The sequence below is a fragment of the Octopus sinensis genome, linkage group LG7, assembly GCF_006345805.1.
Source record: "Octopus sinensis linkage group LG7, ASM634580v1, whole genome shotgun sequence".
Lineage (NCBI taxonomy): Eukaryota > Metazoa > Mollusca > Cephalopoda > Octopoda > Octopodidae > Octopus > Octopus sinensis.
In genome coordinates, this window is record NC_043003.1 from 90,813,951 (window position 1) to 90,837,005 (window position 23,055).

The following is a 23,055-nucleotide window of genomic DNA, read 5'->3' on the forward strand; positions in this document are numbered from 1 at the left end:
AATAATATTTAACCGTGTGGAGCATTTTACATGCATATCAATATTCTAAAGTTGGACCTACTATTCCTTATCCTAAAGCTACTTACAGATAAAGAAGAAAAGTTCCTGACTCGTTTCACCGTCTACTTTCAATCTTTGATCGTGACTTGGCTCAACCCACACTTTCTCAGATTTTGTCTGCTGTTATCTACACCTACAAAGATTGCAGCTGTTTTTGTTCCTGTTTTTAACTATCAGAATTATCCTAGAACCCCTGGCAGCTATAAAAGATTGTTTTTGTCAACCATCTATCATGTTGTCCAAGCCTGGCTCAGCTACCTACAAATCGAAACTGAGATCGGCAAAAAGGGCTCGCTCTGCTGATCCTATTTTGGAAAATTCAGTTAATAAGGCGATCAGTGATATCAAACTTTCACATGAAGACCCTGAAATCAAGATTTCTCATCAAGAAGATAGTCTTACTAACAAACATCTCAACGAGCAATTGCTGTTGCTTAAACAAGAGGTCGAGCACCTTAAGTCTGTTGTTGCTGAGTTACAGAATAAACAAACTGAATCCCATTCAAAGTCTCCTATTGACGCAGAGCCACCCGTGATTTCTTCCCTAAGGACTTCCAAACTGAAGGGATCAAAATCGAAGTGGTCAAAGAGGGCAAAAAAACCGGCGCTTGTTTCCACTCATGATCCTATCTGTACGGATTCTTCCTCATCTGCCGTTTCGATCCTGGAGGTTCCCCAACCTGAATTGAAGAGCATAGACTCAAACCTACCTGAAGACTGTTGTTCTCCCAAAAAGAAGAAATGTAGTCAAAACTCCAGTGGGGCAGATTTAGCTGCGAAACCTGCTCAAGATCAAATCTGTTTGGATTCTCCCTCACTTGTCCTTCCCATCAATGCCATTGCTCAACCAATTCTGAATGATCTTGATGTGAGTTCATTCTGGGGAGTGGTGCTCCTCCAAAACGAAGAAGAGGCAGTGCAGTTCCAAACCAGGTGGGAAAGTTATGACCACTAAACCCATTCCAATCGACCCCAACGACCTACATAAGTCTGATGGCAATGAAACCGCCCTTTCTAATTTATCCGTTGAAGAATCGAATGCCGCAGTTCAAGTAGAGAACAGAACGACTATTTTGCCCACTCAAGATCAACAATCATTTATGGTAAAGCTGAATCCACCGGTGATACAGGCATAAACCGCCTAAAAGATGACATAAACATTGTTTCCGTTTTAGTTGGAGAATTGTTCTCTGTCAATGAAAATGTCAGTATCCATAAGGTTGCTCGGCTAGGAAGATTCCAAGTGATCTCAACCCCAGACACTACACCACACCAAATAAGAGTAATCTTTTCTGCCGATCAGGAGGCTTCAACCTTTCTGAACAGAGCTCAGAAGCATGCCTGGGAGGACCCCAATATGGGTTTGTGCGAGGAATACTCACTGTGAGAGAGAATTCGTCGGAGAAACCTGATATCCGAGCTGAAGATGAGAAAACAGATGGGAGAGAAGGGTTTACGCATCCAAGATGGACAAATAATCAAGTCCTACCTCTGGTCACATGCTGTAGTGCTGACAGGGAAAGTGAATCGAGGGCAAATCAAAGTAAAGTAGATACGATGCTATCTCTGATACCCCTTATTCTGCTTGTTCCCTAATTCCTGCCCCTCAAACTTCACAGCTCAGCATCGTCTATACCAACTCGTGCTCCTTATTTCCAAAGTTCAGCGAATTATTTACACTGGCCATGTGTGATTCCCCAGATGTGATATCTATCACCGAAACTTGGCTGACTCCAGCAGTAAAGGACTCGGAAATCCACCTACAGGGCTACGCCCTCTTCAGATGTGACAGAGAAAAAAGGCGAGGTGGAGGTGTTGCTGTGTATGTTAAATCTGATCTCAAACCATCCAGCGGTATTCTACCCACTAATGCTCAACCTACAACAAAATTCGATGCCGTCTATTGCAAGCTGAGCCTATCTGGGTTTTGTTTGCCCGTGTTAGCTGTCTACAGGCTGCCTCTTGCTGACCCCCAGGAAGATGCTCATTTACTCGAAGCAATAAGATTCGTTTCATCTTCTCATGAATGTTTGATTTTAGGAGACTTCAACGCTCCCTCGATTGATTGGCCCGCATCAATTTGTACAACATCTTCTCGGTTCGGCCAGGTGCTTCTTGATGTGGCTGAAGATTGTTTTCTATTGCAACATGTTGAATCTCTGACAAGGCATCGGTCTGGGCAGCAGCCATCTATGCTGGACCTGGTATTCTCCCGCTATCCAAGATCAGTATCAGACTTATCTGTGTGCGCCCCTCTTGCCAAGAGTGATCACACGGTCCTGAAGTTCGACATGCACACAACTTTTTCTACGCCCACGACTACTTCGCTGCCACGTAGAGTCTTCTCTGCAATCAATCTTGAAATTCTAACCGAGGCTTCTGCGCTTCTGGACTGGTGATCCCTGATGACGATGTCCACAGTTGACGAACTATGGTCGTCCCTCAAAGCATATGTAATCTGGTTGACTGACCAAGCAGTCCCCGTTGGGTTTCCAAGAAGAAACACAAAGACATACTCCTCAAAGACATACATCATCTCGAAAGAGTCCAGAAGCTGGCTTCACGCATGGTTCTTGATCTCAAGCATTTGTCTTATGAAGAAAGGCTGAAGACACTCAACCTTTATTCTCTCGAAAAACGCTGCCGCCATCGTGGTGATCTCATTCTCGCTCACGACATCATAAGTGGAAAGTGTAACCTCTCGAAAGAGCTGTTCTTCACTCCTGCTCCAGAGCGTGGGCTGCGGGGTCACACCGAAAAGCTCTATCTATGATGATTTCATCTCAATCGAAGGAGAGGGGCTTTCTCCATTCGGGTTGCGGATCCATGGAATAAGCTTCTGGATGAGATAGTGAAGATACTGACGACCGCTCAGTTCAAAGTCTCTCTTGACCAGAAATGGCCTGAACTCTTTGTATGACCACCCTCCCTGTACATAACTCCCTGTCCCCCTACATGGCCTTGCTTTTGCTTTTTGAGCGAATAAAAATTGAATTTGAAAAATATTTGAATAGGAGATACCTTATATGCTTTGTACAACATATACAATTTTGTGATTCCTATTAGCAAATGAAACATGTGTAATGGTGAATAAATAATACCAAAAAATGTTTACCTATCTCTTGTTTTGATGTGTAATTGCTCTGTAAAAAATATTTTCCAGTATTTTTCGATTCTTATGCATACCTCACACAAATACAACATCTACATACTCCTTTTGGAGTGCTGGAATAAGATGAAATGCTTCAAGAGGACACAGCTTGGATTGTAACCCTATCTATGTACTGTGTATATGTATGGGGGGGGGGGAGTATTTGGTTGTGGGTGGGTGTACACTACAAAAAAAAATTTCCTTGCATGGTTGAGTGGAGGAGCTGCAGTGGGCAGCAGTCCTACAAAGAAAAGATTAGGAAAATATTCACTTAATTGTGTATATACTATACTTAAAGCCATATCACATACCCATACTCATCACCCCCACATTGTCATACCTCCTAGATCTTGCATTACACACTTTTCTACCAATCCTTCCTACCCAGAGAACTGTAGCAAACTAGAGCTATCTCCCAAATTATTCTTTTTTTTCATGCTGATATTTATCTTGAGATATTTAACATAACCACATTGATCTCAAAGTCAAAGAGGTTGACTTTGCCTTCCATCCTTTCAAGATCAGTAAAATAAGTACCAGTTGAACACTGGGGTCGATGTAATCAACTCACCCCTTTCCCTGAACTTGTTGGCTTTGTGTGAAAATTTGAAACCAAGTCAGCACTCCTTCTCCACCTCCTTTTATTCCTTCCACTCTTCTTCCTTTTCTTCTTTCTCCTCTACTCCCCCCCCCCCTTTTCTACCTCTCTCCACTTCTTTCTCCTCTTCTTTCTCCTTTTCTATCTCTCTCCTCTTCACCTTCTCTTCCCATGCCTTCCACTATGTTATCCTCCTCCTCCTCATCATCATCATCTTTCACCTATTCGTCCTTCACTTCCTCCCCTTTCACCTTCTCCCCTTCACCTCCTCCTCCTCCTCCTCCTTCAATCTCCCCTCCTTTGCCTTCTCCCCCACTATCATTATAAGTCATAAATAATAAAACAGAAGAAACAGATTGAAGAAGACAAGAAAAGATGTCTTATCATACAATAGCAGTTGTGGTGTTGTATCAATTAATGAATTGAACTTCTTACATTCTTACATAAGGCAGAATAAGGGATTTCAGGGATTAACTTTTTCATTCTATCTTTCTCTTAAGGGAGACAGGCAGAGAGAGAGAGACAAGCACTTAAGAGAGAGGCTGACAAACAATCAGAGACTGAATGAAACAGATAGCATAAAAAAACCCCCTAAATACTATTGCATATGTTATAAAGGCAAAGAGAACATAAAGAAAAGAAGGTGGGAGATAGAGAAAGAAACGAGGAAACCGAGTAAGGCTGAAAACAGGAGGATAAAAAAAAGGGACAACGAGAAAAAAGTTAAAGGTGAAGATAGAGAAAATTGAAACATTATCTATGCATCTATCTATCTATCTATGTGTATGTGTGTATGCATGCATGTATGTATGTATGTATGTATGTATGTATGTATGTATGTATGCATGTATGTATGTATGTATGTATGAATGTATGTATGTATGTATGTATGTATGTATATATGTATGTATGTATGTATGTATGTATGCATATATCTATCTATCTATCTACTTATCTATCTATCTATTTATCTATGTGTATGTGTGTGTGTGTGTGTGTGTGTATATATAGATAGATAGATAGACAGACAGACAGACAGACAGATAGATAGATAGATAGATAGATAGATAGATAGATAGATAGATAGATAGATAGATAGATAGATAGATAGATAGATAGATAGATAGATAGCTATAAGAGTGAGGAAGGAATGAAAGATGATATGCCATGGGAAGGATGTTACCAATGTTATATATGTATGAATGAACCTGATCCCATTGCTCTATAACTGAGCCTGTAGTCCCTGCCTCTCGTTGCATAAACATCTGAGGAATGTGTCTTCTCCTTATCTCCAATTATATATGTAAAGATCATCATAGTTTGGATACATATTTACAGGCAGTTGTGTTTACATCATTCATTTCAAGAGAAGTTAACAAATTTTTTGATATATATATATACACATATATACACACACATATATATAGGTAAATGTCGAACAAGGAAAATGAGTGCTCAACACTGTATTGGTGGATAGAATTTCTTTTTTTGTGAATTAAGGCAACCATTGGTTTCGTGTTAAGAAAAATAGGAAAATATCTTAATATCTTAGCAATTTTTCAAGCTGATCACATGGAGGAATGGTGTTCATCTCCATTTTGGTGTTTATCTAAAATGGAGATAAGCACCATTCCTCCATGTGGTCAACTTGAAAAATTGCTAAGATATTAAGATATTTTCCTATTTTTCTTAACACGAAACCAATAGTAACCTTAATTCACAAATAAATATATATCTCTCTCTTTCTCTCTTTTACTTGTTTCAGTCATTTGACTGCGGCCATGCTGGAGCACCGCCTTTAGTCGAGCAAATCGACCCCGGGACTTATTCTTTGTAAGCCCAGTACTTATTCTATCAGTCTCTTTTGCCGAACCGCTAAGTGACGGCGACGTAAACACACCAGCATTGGTTGTCAAGCAATGCTAGGGGGACAAACACAGACACACAAACATACACACACATATATATATATATACATATATAAGACGGGCTTCTTTCAGTTTCCATCTACCAAATCCACTCACAAGGCTTTGGTCGGCCTGAGGCTATAGTAGAAGACACTTGCCCAAGATGCCACGCAGTGGGACTGAACCCAGAACCATGTGGTTTGTAAGTAAGCTACTTACCACACAGCCACTATGTATTAGAGATAAAATCACTATTATGAAACTCAAACAGTGATAGACATAAACCAATACATAAATAACAAATAATATATATTTTTATAAAACATATAACTTATAACTAGATCTCAAAAAGTATTATATATTGATTATTCATTTTTATACTTTTTGAGATCAAGTTATAAGTTATATGTTTTATAAAAATATATATTATTTGTTATTTATGTATTGGTTTATGTCTATCACTGTTTGAGTTGCATAATAGTGGTTTAATTTCTAATTTATATTTCATATATTTATACTGTGAAATTTGATTTAATACTAAATTGAATTTTTCCCTGTAAGTTTTGAGTTATACTCCCTAATATTATTATCATTATTATTATTATTATTATATATATATATATATATATATATATATATAATATATATATATATATATAATATATATATATATATATATATATAAAAATTGAGGGAGATAAATTAATATTAATTTTAATATCAATTTAAAACCAGTAGTCCAGCATTCAAAAAATCTGAGGAGTCAGAGAAAATTCAAATAATTTTCAAATATATATATATATATATATATGGCACGTAAAAAGCACCATCCGAACATGGTCATTGCCTTCCCCCTTGTCCCGACTGGCTCCTGTGTCAGTGGCATGTAGAAAAAGCACCCACTACACTGTAGGAGTGGTTGGCATTAGGAATGGCACCCAGCTGTAGAAACACTGCCAGATCAGACTGGAGCCTGGTGCAGCCTTCTGGCTTCCCAGACCCCAGTCGAACCATCTACCCCATGCCAGCATGGAAAACGGACGTTAAACGATGAGGATGATATATATATATTTATATTGTAGAGGCACATGGCTTAGCAGTGAGGGTGTTGGACTCATGATCTTAAGATTGTGGTTTTGATTCTTGGACTGGGTGATGTATTCTGTTCAAGAGTAAAACACTTCATTTCATGTTGCTCCAAAAAAAGTCTAACCTATGCCAGCATAGAAAACAAACATTAAATGATGTTAATGATTTACATATATATGTTTATATGTATGTATGTATTGGGTTGTCCTGAAAGTTTGTGCCAATTTATAGTAGCTTACTTTTCAACTTATTTTAGAACATGGTTGAGCCTATAAAATAGGATTTGACTACACCTCCATTTAGAGCAAAGTTTAAGGTATCTTTTTGTGGAAGAAGATTTATGTTCCTATAATCTGTGTTAATTCTGTAACCCTTTTAAATGTAACCCATTTTCGGCACTTGATGCTTTTCTTTTTCCGTAAAGGGAAAAATGCCTCACAAGCAACCAAAGAAATCAGCACAAACTTTCAGGACAACCCCATATATATATATATATCTTATATATACATATATATATATGCGCACGCACATACGCACACACACACACACACACATATAGGTTTGGTGATGCAAACAGGAAAATAGAGTACATTTTTTTATTAATATTTAGCAGTAGCTAAAGCAACGAGTTGGCAGAAACATTAGCACCCCTAAGGCAGTGAGCTGGCAGACACGTGAGCACCCCAGGTAAAATGCTTAGCAGTATTTCGTTGGTCTTTATGTTCTGAGTTCAACTTCCGCTGTGGTCGATTTTCCCTGATGTGCCAGTGTGGACATGGAGCAATCACAATGAGTCATCCAGACCCTATCTAGATACAGTATTTGTTAGGTCAGTGGATAAGGATAGTACAGGGTGTCCACAATTCAAATTGGTCGGCTACACAGACTACACAGACCCCGAATTTGTGATCTGCACTGTTGATTTAGATAGGATGCATAGACAGAGACCTGGTTACTGGAAATTGAATGTGTCTTTTCTGGTGCACAAAGACCACAGGGACTGGATTAGCAAACTAATTAAGCAGCAGTTGACGGAGGCAATTGTTAACAACCGGTGGTGGACAGCCTTGAGGAGGGTGATTAGAGTAGGATCAATAGTGTTTAGCAAAGAGTTAGCAATAGAAAAAAAAAAACAGATTAGAGGGAGAACTCGTTAGCAAACTAAAAGAGGTAATTAATAAAGGTATCGCAACTGATGTGTTAGTGGCAAGAATGGCTCTTAACCATTTCTTTGAGGTGAAACATGAAGGTTGAGTTGTCAGAGTTAAGGCTTGTGTGCTAAAACATGAGAGAACTAAAACCGTCCAATGGGCTTAAACAGTGGCGACGCAACATGGCAACAAAACCACGATTGGGTCTTTGACAGATCGAGACAGGCGTATGCTACATGGTTCTGAGCAGATGTGTGCAGCTTTTCAGCAGCACTTCACACAACTGTTTGGAGGGGGTGATAGGTCAACAACAGTAGCAGACTTTAGTTCATACCTGGATGGCCAGCCGTGACTCTTAGCAGTGGACATGAAGTTCTGTGAAAAGCCAATAACAGCCACTGAAATACGAGAGGTGATGAGCAATTGCACAAGTTGCAAATCGCCAGGTTCAGATGGTCTGCCTGATGAATTCTATGTATTTATGCCAGATTTGTTTGGCAACCTTTTGGCAGATGTTTACCACAACAGGCAAAAGAGTAGGAGAATTCCCAGTGCTATTAGTCAGGTGTGGTTACACTGCTGAAGAAGAACGTTGACAGTAGGGACATACTAGTGAATTTTTAAAGATTTTGACCAAGGTGTTAGTGAAAAGGTTAGCGCTTGTTATTGGCAGTCTAGTATTGATCCTGATAAATTAGGATCAATCAAAAGCATTCGATAGGGTCAACCATCACAACCTGGAAGCCATCCTTAAAGCAGCCAGTTTCAGACCCGTTTTCAGGAGCTGGATTATTGTAATGCACAGTGGCACCTTGGTTGTCAAAGTAAGTGGTCCTCTATCAGAACCGTTTAGCATCGCATGCTCAGTCTGTCAGGGCTACCCACTGTCACCTCTTCTGTATGAGCTGGCTCTCGAGCCACTGCTGAGGAAGTTGACGGGCATCCCTTTCGAACAGGGACTTGGAAGAGCAGTGTCTGTATATGTGGATGACGTCACCGTCATGGTGTTGGATGCCTCCAAAATGGAGACAGTTGGCTCCATTCTAGAAGAATATGAGTCAGTTTCAGGGGCTAAAATCAATGCTGAGAAGTTGGTGGGCTTGTGACTGGGCACCTGGAGAGGCAGGTCGATGCTGTTCGATGGCATTGTCAGACACTGGACTGACAAACCAGTTAAACTGCTCAGAATCTGGTTTGGTCCCAACCTCCAGGTGGATAAGAACTGGGATGAGGCGATGAAGAGGGTGGCCAGTCTTACCCGGAAATGGGCTGAAAGGAAGCTGTCCTTGGAAGGTCAGGCAAAGGTGGAAAATGCCTACACCTCTGTCATCATTTATTGTCTGACCGTCATGCCTTGCCCCAGTTATTGCTTAATCAAGTTGTCTTTTGTTCATGTTCTGGTGGAAGGGATGCATTCCAATGGTCAGGTGGTCAATCTGCTGTCAGCTCCCTATGAGTGGTGGCTTAGGCATGCCATAGCTTTTGATGCATGGACATGCACTGAGGTTGTGTCACCTGCAATGATTTCTAGAAGGTGAACATGTGTGGTCTCCGTTTGTGAGGCATGTATTTCCATAACTCATCTCTTTGATGGACCTGCAGTCCTGGGTGAAGAATAGACAAGACTGAGTGCCTGGCACTTAGAATGTCGTCAGGCACCCTCTGTCCTCTACCAGTTGGGCAATAGGATCGGTGGATGTTCCACTTTAGCAATAAATTATTGAGGATTAGTGGCTAAAAAGTGCAACAACATCCTAGGGGAGACTCTGGGCATTGACGAAGATGGACTAAGTAGTCTGTTCCTGAGGACTTTCCAGTTGGAGACTATTATGGATAATTTCCAGATGTCTTTGGCTTGGCAGCGCTACTAGAGGTGGGTGGGTGGAGGTGCTACCAGTTCAAGATAAACTCTACAGGCATGGATGTGCTATCAGATGGGATTGTCTGAGGTGTACGCAGAGCAACGAAATGGTTCTGCATGCACTCATTCAGTGTCTTGTGGAGTTATGTTGAACAGCTGCTGTCATGTGTGGGACTAATCTGTCTGTCATCCGACTCCATACTGATGATTGTCCCACTGCCCTCGTTTAATTAGGCAGGCAAAGGCAGTTTTCTTTTGCCTGGTTGCTGTCGTGAAAGAGGTTGTCTGGTGGAGGGGGCTGAAAGGAATGAGGACAAAGACATTCCTCTTTGGTAAAGCCCTCATTGACTTTTTCAAGTTTCACTTGAAAAGGAAAGTGAGGCTGGAGAGGAAGGTGCTTTCCTCGAGTGATATTATGAAAAGGTGGGTGAAAGTTGTGAAAATGGCAAGAGTGGATAGTATCACTCTCTGTGTAGACCTGTGAGTTGGAGGAAAGGAGTTGGAAAACGTATTTGTCCATGGTATTCATGGTGATGGTGGGGTTCCTCGATCATCCCTAGTAGTCTTCCTGTATCAGGTAGCCCCATCCCCATCACATTTTTGTAGGGAATACGACCGTACATAAGGAGTGGGTGATGGAAACGTCTCCTTTTAACACCGCACAGTCGCCTAACAAAATTAGAAGTCAAACACATGATGTAAAGAATATGTGCCAAAGGAATAAGTGAGGACGACAACCTTTCTACTGTTTGAGACAGAAGAAGATTTTATTTACAAATGTGTACAATGAGAGTGTGTGTGTGAGTGCTAGCAAAGTGGAGTGTCTGTGTGCATGCGACAAGTGTTTGTGCCTGTGTGTTCGTGTGTGCGACAGAAGTACAAATAAGATGTTTGCCTATAAAACAGAATACAGAGCATAGGATGAGTCTCTCAGCATATTGAGTGAAGATGGAATTAGTTTACCAGTTCGTAAGTGAGGTACACAATAGTAACAGTTCTGTAAGTTCTGTTGTTGGGGTCACAAGGCAGAATGTCGGTTGAACACATGTCATGTAGAGGTTGAGGCTTCAATGCTGTGCTGGGTCTCTTGATACAGGAAGTTCTTTCAGGTAGACTGGAGCTGCTTACCTCAGTGAACATCACAACAGCGAGAAAGCTAAACCTAGGAAAGTGCTGTGTACATATTGCTCAAGTCGACAGAGATGGAGACGACATCAAAGTTGAAGGACGACGATGGTGGTGGCAGAGAAAGGCATCGTTGAAATGAAGGTGTCGGTGGTGGAAAGGTCCTGCTTTGCATGTTGACTGTCGCTCGAACTGGAATTGGCTGAGTAGCTATGTGGTCAGAGGTTAGTCCTGAAATGGACTAGAACCTAAGACCGGTGTTGCTGGAACATGGTTGAGTGCTCTGTGGTCAGTGACTAGACCTTAGAAGGTCTAGAGCCAAAAAACCAGGAATAGTGAATGCTGGCGCCTTATAAAGCCTGAAGTAGCCTCAAACAAGGCATAAGAAAAACAGTGTCACGAGACCTTATCCAAAGGCTGTGATTGGTTGGGTTACTCACTGGCACAAAATAAGTCGAGAGACAACCTGCACCAATGCCAACCAATCAGAGCAGTGAACACAACGGTCAAACTAGCCAAAGATGGTTGTTATCTTGCACGAGATCATTTCTAATATATTTCTCAAACAGTGAGGGTATCAGCTGCGCTGCATTTTTTTCCCTTATTGCTGTATACTATGTATACTTCACATCTTTTAATGTACACTGTGTACACTTCTTTTTTTTTCATATCATTCCATCATATGTAAACCCTCACACTTTATGTCTGTCTTTGTATTGTCCCCAACTCATCCTCCACGCTGGTGACAAATAAAAAAGATCATTATTATTATTATTGTTGTTGTTGTTATTGAGGCAATGAGTTTAATAGAATTGTTATCATGCTGGACAAAATACTTTGCAGCATTTCTTCAGGTTTTACATTCTGAGTTCAAATGCTGCCAAAGTCAACCTTACCGTTTATCCTTTAAGGGTTGATAAAATAAGTACCATTTGAGCATTGGAGGAAGGGGTGTCAATGAAATTGATTAGTTACACCCTATAAAATGTCATACCTTGTACCTATATTAGAAATAATTATTTTTATGGACTGTTGACTCTTGCACCCATTGTTCAGTACCCTATCAAAGTATAAATTTTTCTTTTCTCTGTCAGAAATTAAAGGGACTGAATATGTATGCAATATTCTTGATCAGTTGAAAAATCCTGTTGTGGGAATATTCAGTAGTCAGACCATTGCACTCAATGTCACAATTTGCCAGAATATTACCTGTGTGATGAAAAGAAATCTAACCAACAGGACTTTGAGTGGAATAGGTTCCAGTGACAATTTCATCTTTTGGTGGTCTTCCTTCTGAGCTTAACCATCAGTTTAAATTTGGCACACTTTGACTACTTGAGAGAAAGCTTGGAGGGAGCATTGATAGAAACCATGGAAGATGGCCAACAGTGACAGCAGACAGCAGCTGACAACACAAGGCAATGAACAGTGAGAAGACAAAAGAAGTCAGTTGCATGGCAAGCAGCTAACCACACTTTAACTGTTGCTACAGTAATACCAAGAACAATAATATTCAACACACTCTCTGCATTTTGTTTACAGGAAGAATAAAAATTTTGTTTATCAAAACATCTCAACAGATTTTGTTGTCTTCTTTGCAACAACCCTGATAAAAAAAGAAATTCCATATACTCTACCAAACATATAAGCTATAGAAAATGGTAATTAAAGATTGGTATGTAGCTTATCTTTCTTGAAGTTATGTTTATAATAACCACCAACATTATGGAAAAATGTTTGACAATTTAATTGGATTTTACTTGGCAGCAGAACTTCTTTACAGTGAAAATTGTTAGAGATTAAAATAATTATTTAGGAATAGATGTTATTTTAATCTCCAACTCCTGTTTACTTATAATTTTTTGGTGGGGGTCATTATCATCATCACAATTGTTGTTGTCATCATCATCGCTGTCATCATTGTCATTGTTGTCATCATCACCATCATTGGCGTCATTGCTGTTGTCATCATCATTGTTGGTTTAATGTCCCTTGTTCTATGATTGCATAGATCAGACAGAATTTGTTAAAGCAGGTTTTCTACAGCCGGATGCACCTGTTTTCAAATGCGGTAATATTTCCCCATGGCTAAACATGTTTTACCGGAAGATTGGAAACAAATGACACTATTTGTGTGACTGTTTAATGTTTACAAATACCACACAATGTCAAGACAAGTAGACACAAACCTGCACATACATATATGTATACACACACAGAAGTATACATATACGTGTGTGTGTATGTGTATTTTTTTGTTTGCCTTGGCATCACAAAGCAAAAGAAAATTGCTGTGTACCATGCATGTGTGCTGAGATCGCTCCTTTACTCATGTGAGACATGGACCCTTTACAAATGTCATGTAAAGGTCCTTGAATGCTTCCATTAGAGATGTCTGAGATACATTCTGAATGTTGGCTAGACCTTAAAAACTCTAGACACACAGGTCTCGAGGCAAGCTGATATCTTAAGCATAGAGGCAATGGTACACAAGCACCAGTTATACTAGACTGGACACCTTATTAGAATGAAGGATAGCAGGATCCCTAAACAGATGCTATATGAGGAACTTGTTACTGGAAAGAGACCCCAACAGAAACCAAGGCTGTGATTTAAGGACTGTGTCAAATAATCATTAAAGGTCTGTGATATGCAGGAGACTGACTGGGAGAGCAATGCCTGTCATCACCACAGATGGAGGGAGCAGGTGAAGGAGGGGAACAATACCTCTGAAAGAGCACATATTCTGCGTGAAGAATTTAAGCATGCTGCTCGAAAGCACACTGCTGGTGTAGTGAATGGAGAAAGCTTGGTTTGCAATGTTTGTGGTCGTGTATGCTTGTCAAGAGCAGGGCTCATTAACCACCAACAGAGCAACAAATGCAAAATATAAGTTAGTCCTAGAGTGCTCGATGTTCCTAAAGGTCAGCACTGGTCTTCCTCGGACATGAGTTGACAGCCATCATCGTATATACATACATACATTCATACATACATATATATATGTGTGTGCGTGTGTGTGTGTGGAGGTGCAATGGCCCAGTGGTTAGGGCAGCAGACTTGCAGTCGTAGGATTGCAGTTTTGTTTCGCAGACCGGGCGTTGTGAGTGTTTATTGAGCAAAAACACCTAAAGCTCCACAAGGCTCCGGCAGAGGGTTGTGGCAATCCCTGCTGTACTCTTTTGCCACAACTTTCTCTCACTCTTTCTTCTGTTGGCCTGCTCACTTAGCCAGCGGGGTGGTGTCATTTGAAGGCTAAAACAATGCAATGTACATTGTGACCAGTGATGTGTAGCAACATCTGATAGCCTTATTGGTCACGTGATCACATGATATATATATATGTGTGTGTGTGTATAGATATATATATATAAAAACACACGCATGCACACACACACACACACACATGTATGTGTATGTATGTGTGTTTATATACCTGAACTAATACCCACTTTAATTTGTAGACTATGCAAGAGAAAACCTAAAGCAAAGGCTGAAGGACAAAATTTATTTTACCTTTTCACAAAGGTGATCACACACTGATATAAATCCAGCCCATCTACAATAAAATGCGTTCTATTCAGTTATTATTGTCTAATTACTGTTTTACGTCCATTGTTTCATAATGATGGGTTGTTATGGTTGGATAGTCATAGCTTCTGACCTGCTGAAACAATTGCTTTTTTAACTTTTTGTTGCCCTTCATACAGCCAGCCATTCAATTTTGAAGTGAAAGTTATAGTTGGCCAGAGTGGCAAAAAACAGCAATATTTTGTTGCTGTTGTTATTTAACCCAGGGTCAGTCCTGATCGAGCAGACTTATAATGGAAGGTATGCTAACCATGAACATCCTGCCTGTTATTTAAGGCAATATGGATCCAGTATTACATAACACAATATGTCCTTTATTTATATATGATATGGTGAAACTTCAAGGGTATTTGGCTGCTATTTCTGGCAAGGGAAGTAATTATACAGAAGCTCCCTCGTTGGCCCATGAAGAGCAAAGTTGCACACATTGGTTAGAAACACACAATACAGATGAGCCAATGAAGGAGCCTGCATATGTTCTGCTGATCTGTTGAAAAAGCAGCTAAACCTCCCTCAACTAACACTTTATCATCTCAAGGAAGAGGTGGGAACGTTAATGCAACTGTAGATGCCCTAAAAATAACATAATGTTCCTGATTGAATGCCTTTGATCATAAATTCTTCAGAAAAGCAATGCATTTGTTCATTAAATTAGCATGTTCGAGGCAGTGTGGAAAAGTTCCTGGCTTTGGATAAAAGAAAATACAGGAGGATCAGTTAATTCGGATTTTATTCAACATATTCCCCTCTCAAATTCACACACTTATTGTAGTAGTCCTTCAGTTTTTCTAAGCCCTGTAAAAAAAAACTTGGAAGGTTGGGCCTCCAACCAAGCCTTTCATGATACCCTTAAAGCCCGGAAGTTTGCAGCATCCCCTATAAGTGGCTGAGTATTCTACAGACACATGTTTGCTTACTGCAATCTTCAGACAGAATCAGGGAGACAATGTATGACAAAGCTGTGCTATTTTAATTACAAGGACAATCCATCCAACAGGCTTCGTCACAGTTTCCACTGACCCAATTTCACTCACAAAACTTGAGTGAACACTAAACCATAGTAAACAATGCTTTCCCAAGATACCATGCTGAGGATTGAAACTGGGATCTTCTGATTGCAAAGCAAGCCTTTCTTAATCATTCAATCATGCTGTTTCCAGACAAAATAATAACACAATACAATAGCTGTAATAATGTTTGAACTTAGACCTTGTTATCAATAATCAATATTCCATCAAAGGTTTGACTATACATATTGAACCCATTGAATACAGTCATTAGGGTCTACAAAATCTATGATGTTAAAGTTAATATTAGATAAAATTTAATCTAATGATATTGATCAAGATATTTATCACACAGCCTGTGAAGTGTCGCAGTGGCAAGATATACTTCAAAATATTTGTATTTATAATTCTATTTTGGAACAGTCTATCTCAAAGCAAATAAAGCTGCAAATAACAGCTTGTGAATATTGGGTTGAGAAATCCTTTTGGATTGAAAATATTGAAACAGGAGATTTGCATTCGTGTCCTACAGGCAGCCTCCAACTCTTTTTCTATCTGGAAGGGATTTTCAACCCAGTATTTACATGATATTATTCATAACTTTACAAGGTGGCAGGTTAGCAGAACTGTTAGCATGCTGGACAATTGCTTACTGGTGTTTCTTCTGTCTTTTGTTCTGAGTTCCAAGTTCTCCAAAGGACAACTTTGCCTTTGATCCTTTCAAGGTCAATAAAATAAGTACCAGCTGAGCACTGGGGCCAATGGCCTTGTGCCAGAATTTGAAACCAATATTTAAAGATGGTGGACTGGTAGAATCATTTCCACACTGGACAAAATGCTAAGTGGCATTTCTACCGACTTTACATTCTGAGCTCAAATGCTGTGAGGGACGACTTTTGCCTTTCATCCTTTTGAGGGCAATACAATAAGTACCAGTTGAGCACTTGGGTCAACGTCCCCTCCCTCAAAATTTCAGACCTTGTACCTATAGTAGAAAGGATTATTTATAACTTCATGTGTTTTGAGATCTGTTCCAAAAATTATTTTATGTTCTCCTGAGACTTTATAATTCTAATGATGTCAATTTATATTTTTATTTTATCTAACAGAATGTGTGCTCAACAATCAGAGGTTCTATGTTTATCTTCATAGGGCCTTAATATTACCATTTCTGTCACTGTGTTTCAAGACTAGTGAGTGCTGTTAGTCATTACCATGAAGTGACATCACTGGATATCATCTTCATGTTGTATGTCTAAGGCTAGTCAATTTGGTGGAGACTGTCTTCCACTAAACAATAGTCTCAGAAGTTAAAGCCAGTTCTATTATTTGACAAACAAACATCTGTCTTACAGTGCTTCTGCTACCTATAACCAAGAACTATACCACATAGTAGTGGCTACTAATGGCATGTAAATTAAGCAATTGGAAAGTAAGTGCTTTGATTACAAACATCTTTCAGAAAGTGAATGACAAATGTTTGGCTGTCAGTCCAGTATTCATCAATTTAGTTTTACATATATATACATACATTTTTTTCTTTTTTTCTTTTTTTTCTTTTTTTTTTCTTTTTTTCTGCCTTTAACCCTCCAATGCTGAGTATAGGCCTCTTATAATTGAATTCCATGTCACATAATTTTTCGCTTCTGTACTTATACTCTGCCGTGAATGTCCCCCTTTCTCTAGTTCCTTTCGTGTTGATCAACGCCACAAGTTCTTAGGCCTATCTTTCTTTCTATATCCATCTGGTTTCCATTTTAAAGCACTTTTCGCTATATTTGGTTTGTCTTTTCTCATTGTGCTACCAATCCACTTTTTCTTAAATATTTGCTCCCTAATCGAAACTTGATTTGTTCTTTCCCATAGCTCCATATTGCTTATGTGTTTGGGCCATCTAATTTTAAGTATACTATGCAAGCATCTGTTGATGAATGATTGTATTTGCTTATTTGACTTAACTGTTGTTCGCCATGTCTCAGCCCCATACAATAACACCGCTTTTACGTTAGTGTTAAAAATTCTTATTTTGTTCTTTATTGAAATTACACTTGCACTCCATACTTTCTTTAACAGGTGAAAAGTGGTCCTTGCCTTACTTATTGTCGTCTTATACATACATACGTACACAGAAATACACACACGTGCATGCGCACACTCACACATGTATATACAAACATCACAGTCACTGTATCACTGTATCAACCAGACTATTGGATGTTATTATAAACCACTGGTCCCAATGCCCTTCCAGTTCTTCTTTCTTGATTGTGCTATTCTTTTTCATCTTGGTCCATATAGTTTAACTAAATTGTCTTGCAATCTGTGTAGAGGTTTTCTGGGTGACTTTTTCTGGTCTCTTGGAATCCACTCAGCAACTGCATGCATCCACTTGTCTGTGAATGTTGAGACATGTCTGATCCAGCAGAACTTGGTGATTTTGGTATTCTGCGATCATATCATTCACTTCACTCCATTCTCTAATCATTTAATTTCAGACACGCTCTCGCAATGATACTCTGAACACAGATCTTTCAATGGCACTTTTCATAGTAGCCCATGTCTCACTTGCACAGAAGAACAAAGGTATGACAATGCTATTTTGCATGTACCCAGACAGCTGTTGTACAGTGAATTCATGCAGTGCTCACGCAAACAAGGAAGCCCTAAACTGATGTAAAAGGACATCCTGAAAAGCACCCACAAATGGAGTGGCATTAGTCCATGCAAACTTGAAGCCTCTGCCATAGACAGATCAGCGTGAAGCTCTCTCACCTCGTGTGTAGCAGCATCTCACTGCTGCAAGAGACAGATGTCACAGGGCAGCATCTGTCTCAATCCAGACAACAAACTATCGTTATGGCTCTGGACTGTGAAGTCAGGCACTCTCATCACTGAGAACACAGACTTTGTCATCTCCAGATATTGACGGACAAGCAACAACATATATATATATATATATCTCCTTATGTCAGGAAATACTTCAGCCCTGATCAGCAGTTGACCTTCACCAAATTTCAAGTGCAATAGAATTTTGTAATTGGTGAACTGCTCACATGCAAATACTAGTGTACAGCTCTACACACATTGAAAAGAAATCCAGCTGATTAGCAATGCTTCACACACTAGTATATTACAATCACCAGTTCACAGACATGTTCTTCCTTTTCATGCCTCTCCCACCCTAAGTAAACAATACCCTCTGCTTCTCTAAACCAATGAGATGTATACCCAACTCCAGCCATACCCATTTGATATACTCTTCCTCTCACTACTCCTCTATCATATCTCACCTCATAGTTCTTGCACTTAATTTATCTTATTCCTCTAGAACTCACTTCATACCTGCATATATAAAATTTTCTTTCCCGATTTCAGTCTTTGAAATTTGAACATCAACCACGTTGATTTTACCAGACAATGGCACTTCTCTCACCTTATGTTTAACTTATAAACAATGATACCAGATGCAACCAGATTTCATCAGGCCATACTAATAACTATGTTGAAAATGCTAAATTTCTGTTGGCAGGTTATCTTTACTACCATCTACTTCTCTCTCTCTCTCTCTCTCTCTCTCTCTCTCTCGGTTTAAATAGGAACACAAATATGTAGGATAGTTCTGAATTTGAAATGGATAGCAGATGTACAATTTAGAAGTTGGATGTAAATATGCAGCAAATAAATGTGGGTTTTAAATGTGATGGTAATTAAAAGTAGCAATGGCTAGGCTAGGAAAAAATATGAGACTTGTTAAAACATTTATTCTTCTTAAACATTAAAAGGTTAAGAAAATAGCACAATGAAACCAACAACAAGAATTAGAAGTAGTTAAGTTGGTGTAATATTTAAATAATTGTTAATATTTATTTAAATACTGCTAAACAATAATATCTAAAGAAATATGGTTCACATCTGGTATGTTTTAAGGAATAGATTTCTTTATAGGTGCAAGAGATAAAAGAGGAAAAGGATTTATATCCAAGAAAGGATCAAGAATTGAAGATTTTTCAGTTGAAGTTGTTGCTGTTGTCATTGTTGTCATCATCATCATCATTGTCATTGTTGCTGTTGTCCCAGGTCAGCTCTGAACAAGGAGACTTAATGACCAGCAGGTATTGGCCAAACAGTGAGGCATGAGTCCACAGATGTGTAGAAAATATGCTATGTGAATATATTTTCTGCAGTTCCATAGAGCAAGGTGCAACCAGATTACATTGTACTCAAGTTGTTCAACCTTTTTGATGCCAACCCACCTGAAACTGATCTTGATTCTATGTTACAAACTTTCTAGTTTGAAATGATCTAAATAAAAATACTTCCATGACAAGGTCATGCTAATTTATGTTTCACCAGATTAACAAGGACAAAGTTATTTTTTTAAATTCTTTATCGTTTTCAAAAGTAACTGAAACAAAGGCAGTGCATTTCAATAGAAATGTGGTAGCAAAAAATTTTAATATGATACTGTTACTCAAGTTGTTATTTTCTATATGATAGAACTGCCATAGCAATCTCTAACATCACTATACCTAAGATTCATCTGCTTGGATAAAGTATTTTTGACATAATACCATATTTAGTAAGTAGCCTAGCTGTTACTAAGGAAACTAGATGTAGGTGAATGGTGTGTGAGAGCTTTACAACCCACTTACAGAGATACACTTCCCGAAAGTAAGGTCAAACAGTATGAAAACAAAATCAATGGGTTACTGGAAAATTTAATTTGGTAGTAAATTTTTTTTTTTTCTTTCTGAATAAGAGATACAAATGCATGACTAAAATGTGTATATTATATTAGACATGATAGCTGTCAACATATATTTTATCCTGAAGAGTTTTATCAAACAAAATCTGACTATAGTATAATATTTGAAGCCTCATTGAGTCTTTTAATTTAAGGCTCCTTAATGACACTGACCTAATAAGTTTAGGGTTTTTAAGATAATACAAAAAAAAATCAGAAATAGTTTTAAAATATTTAAATCTGCATGATACTGCCTCTAGTTCTCTGATATAAACAACATTTTTTTCAAGTGATCTAAATTAAAATCTTCCATTAAAATTCCATATTTATGTTCTAAACACAAACTTAAAAGTGACAAAGTTATTCTAATAAATGTTTTGATAGTTTCAACATTAATTGAAACTGTAACAAGATTCAAAACCTAACTGGAGTGAGCCACCATAGTTTCACATGATTGGTCTATAAATCAACCAATCAGCATGATACGGGTTTTCTCAAATTTTCTAAAATTTGACTCCTTGTCCTCTATAAAAACCACTACTGACCCCACAGATTGCCTTGAAGATTTCTGCAGACGACTTTGTGTATTTTTGACAGATAGAAGGGATGCGGAAATCCAAATGAAAATTCTATCAAAACTGAATATGGACCAGTATTTGACAATGCAGAAACCATCAGAAGAGTGTAACAGAATATTAAAATCAAGCCATGATATGGCAGAAATTCAATGGAAAGAATATTTCCACATAAGACCAGTGCAAAAATGTCAAAAGACAACTAAAGTGTTGCAAGAAAAACAGAAAATATATTGGGATGTAGACCCATGTATAGCATGTGGTGGGATGCACCTGAAAAAAGATTGTCCATATAAAAAGCAAAGTGTTTTTGCTGCGTGTTTACAGGATATATAAAAATCACACTGCAAAATTAGACTGATAGGAAAATGGAACAAACAAGGAAATGCAAATAGTTTGTCAGCAGGAAAAGTTGTGACTATAACAAACAGAAAATTCATGACTGGGAGAATTGAAACCAGTAGTGTAAGAATGCAGTTAGACACAGGAAATTATATCAGAACCATAAAGGAGAAAACATGGTAACAAATGGGTAAACCAAAATTATGTAATTCAAACAAAATCGCATATGGTGTTAGGGGAAGAAAATTATATTCCATGGGCGAACACATTTGTAATATAATGTTCAAAGGTTGAACAAAAAAAGTGAAAGTTTATGTGTTGAAAAAATCCATGAATTTATTTGGCACTGAATGCATGGAGAAATTTAATTTATGAGATACACCCAAAAGCACTTTGTGTAATAGTGTAAATGGAGCAGTCAAATGAACTGAAACAAAAAGAAGTCATGTGGAACATCATGTGTGAACTACCAGTAACTTTGGAAGAGTAGAATAGAAAACTGTGGTCTACAAAAGGAAATAAAAAAAGGTCTGATGCAAAGAACCCCCAAGATATGAACGTGTATTCTATATATGGTGGGGTACTAATGTAAGCTCAGAGGGTGGTCATACCACATACATTACAGAAAAGAACACTAAAAGAGTTTCATGTGGGATACCCCAGCATCTCTAGAAGGAAAAGGCTGATGCGAAGTTTTGAATACTGGACAAGCATGGACAAGGAAGTTGAAAAGGCTGCAGAAGATGTGCCCTGGCAGCAAAACTACCGACTACAAAATGTGAACCTTGGCCAAAAGTGAAAATACCATGGTCCCAATTGCATATCGATTTTGCAGACCCAGTATATCGATATTATTACTTAACAGTAGTGGACAGCTACACAAAATGGCCTGAGGTCACAAGGTGTAAACAAGCAACCCCATATACAGTAATAAACTTCTTACATGAGCTGTTTTCAAAGTTTAGTGTACCGGATACAATTGTCTCTGATAATGGAACACAGTTTGTATCCAGTGAGTTTAAAAGATTCTATGAGATATTCACATTAGAACATAAAACTAAAGCACCATATCAGCCTAAATCAAATGGAAGGGCCAAACGGTCAGTGGATTCTTTTAAGAGAGCTTTAAAGAAAGTTAATAAGGAAGCCACAGACAAGGTCACAATCCAACAATTCTTAAGGGTATACAGGGTAACTCCGAATCCAAATGTGCCAGAAGGAAGTTCCCCAGCAAAATTAATGTTTGCCAGAAAGGTTAAGTCAGTATTTGATAAACTGTTACCAGTGAAGAAGAAAATACGTACTTGTAAAGACATACCAAAATTCTTTAGAATAGGTGATAAGGTATATATAAGAATGTACAAAAATGGTAAGCAATACTGGAAAGAAGGAGAAACTGTAACATACATAGGAAGAATGATGTATGGTGTAAGAAGCAGAAATGGAATGGAAAAGAGACATAGAAATCAGCTTAAGGAAAGAGTCATAGAAAAGCAACCAACAAGAGTAGAAATACTGATGGATTGGCTATATGACACTTTACAGGTACCAACACCATTACAAGAAGTCAAAACCATATGAACAAGGAAAATGTAGAACACTGAAGTACACCCTAAAAGTACACCCTAAGAGGAAACGACATTGATATATATATATATACATATATATAGAAATAGAAGGTGATATAGCTTCACATGGGGTAGAAGACAACTGAAGGTTTCTAAGGGACAACCTGCTGAGAGCCACTGACCAGATCTGTGGATGGTGCAAAGTCCCCTCTCAACCCAAAATAATGTGGTAGTGAACAATGTTGTAGACAGGGCTATTAGAGAAAAGTGACAGTCTTGGAAGGAC

The 23,055-nt window shown here is 38.6% G+C and overlaps 1 protein-coding gene across 1 annotated transcript; it reads left to right on the forward strand.

Moving 5' to 3' along the window:
* The first annotated feature begins 292 nt into the window (after nt 1–292).
* On the forward strand, nt 293–22,782 carry LOC115214468. The gene is made up of 2 exons (XM_029783668.1): nt 293–860; nt 22,037–22,782. Exons 1-2 carry the CDS (start codon nt 293–295, stop codon nt 22,780–22,782), a joined length of 1,314 nt encoding a protein of 437 aa, XP_029639528.1.
* The last annotated feature ends 273 nt before the right edge of the window (nt 22,783–23,055 follow it).

Excerpts from the sequence above, each read along its gene's own strand:
- LOC115214468 (XM_029783668.1), top strand. The coding sequence starts at position 293 with ATGTTGTCCAAGCCTGGCTCAGCTACCTACAAATCGAAACTGAGATCG. Across the intron at positions 861-22,036 it reads ACCTGCTCAAGATCAAATCT|ACCCAGTATATCGATATTAT; the intron begins GTTTGGATTCTC and ends TCGATTTTGCAG.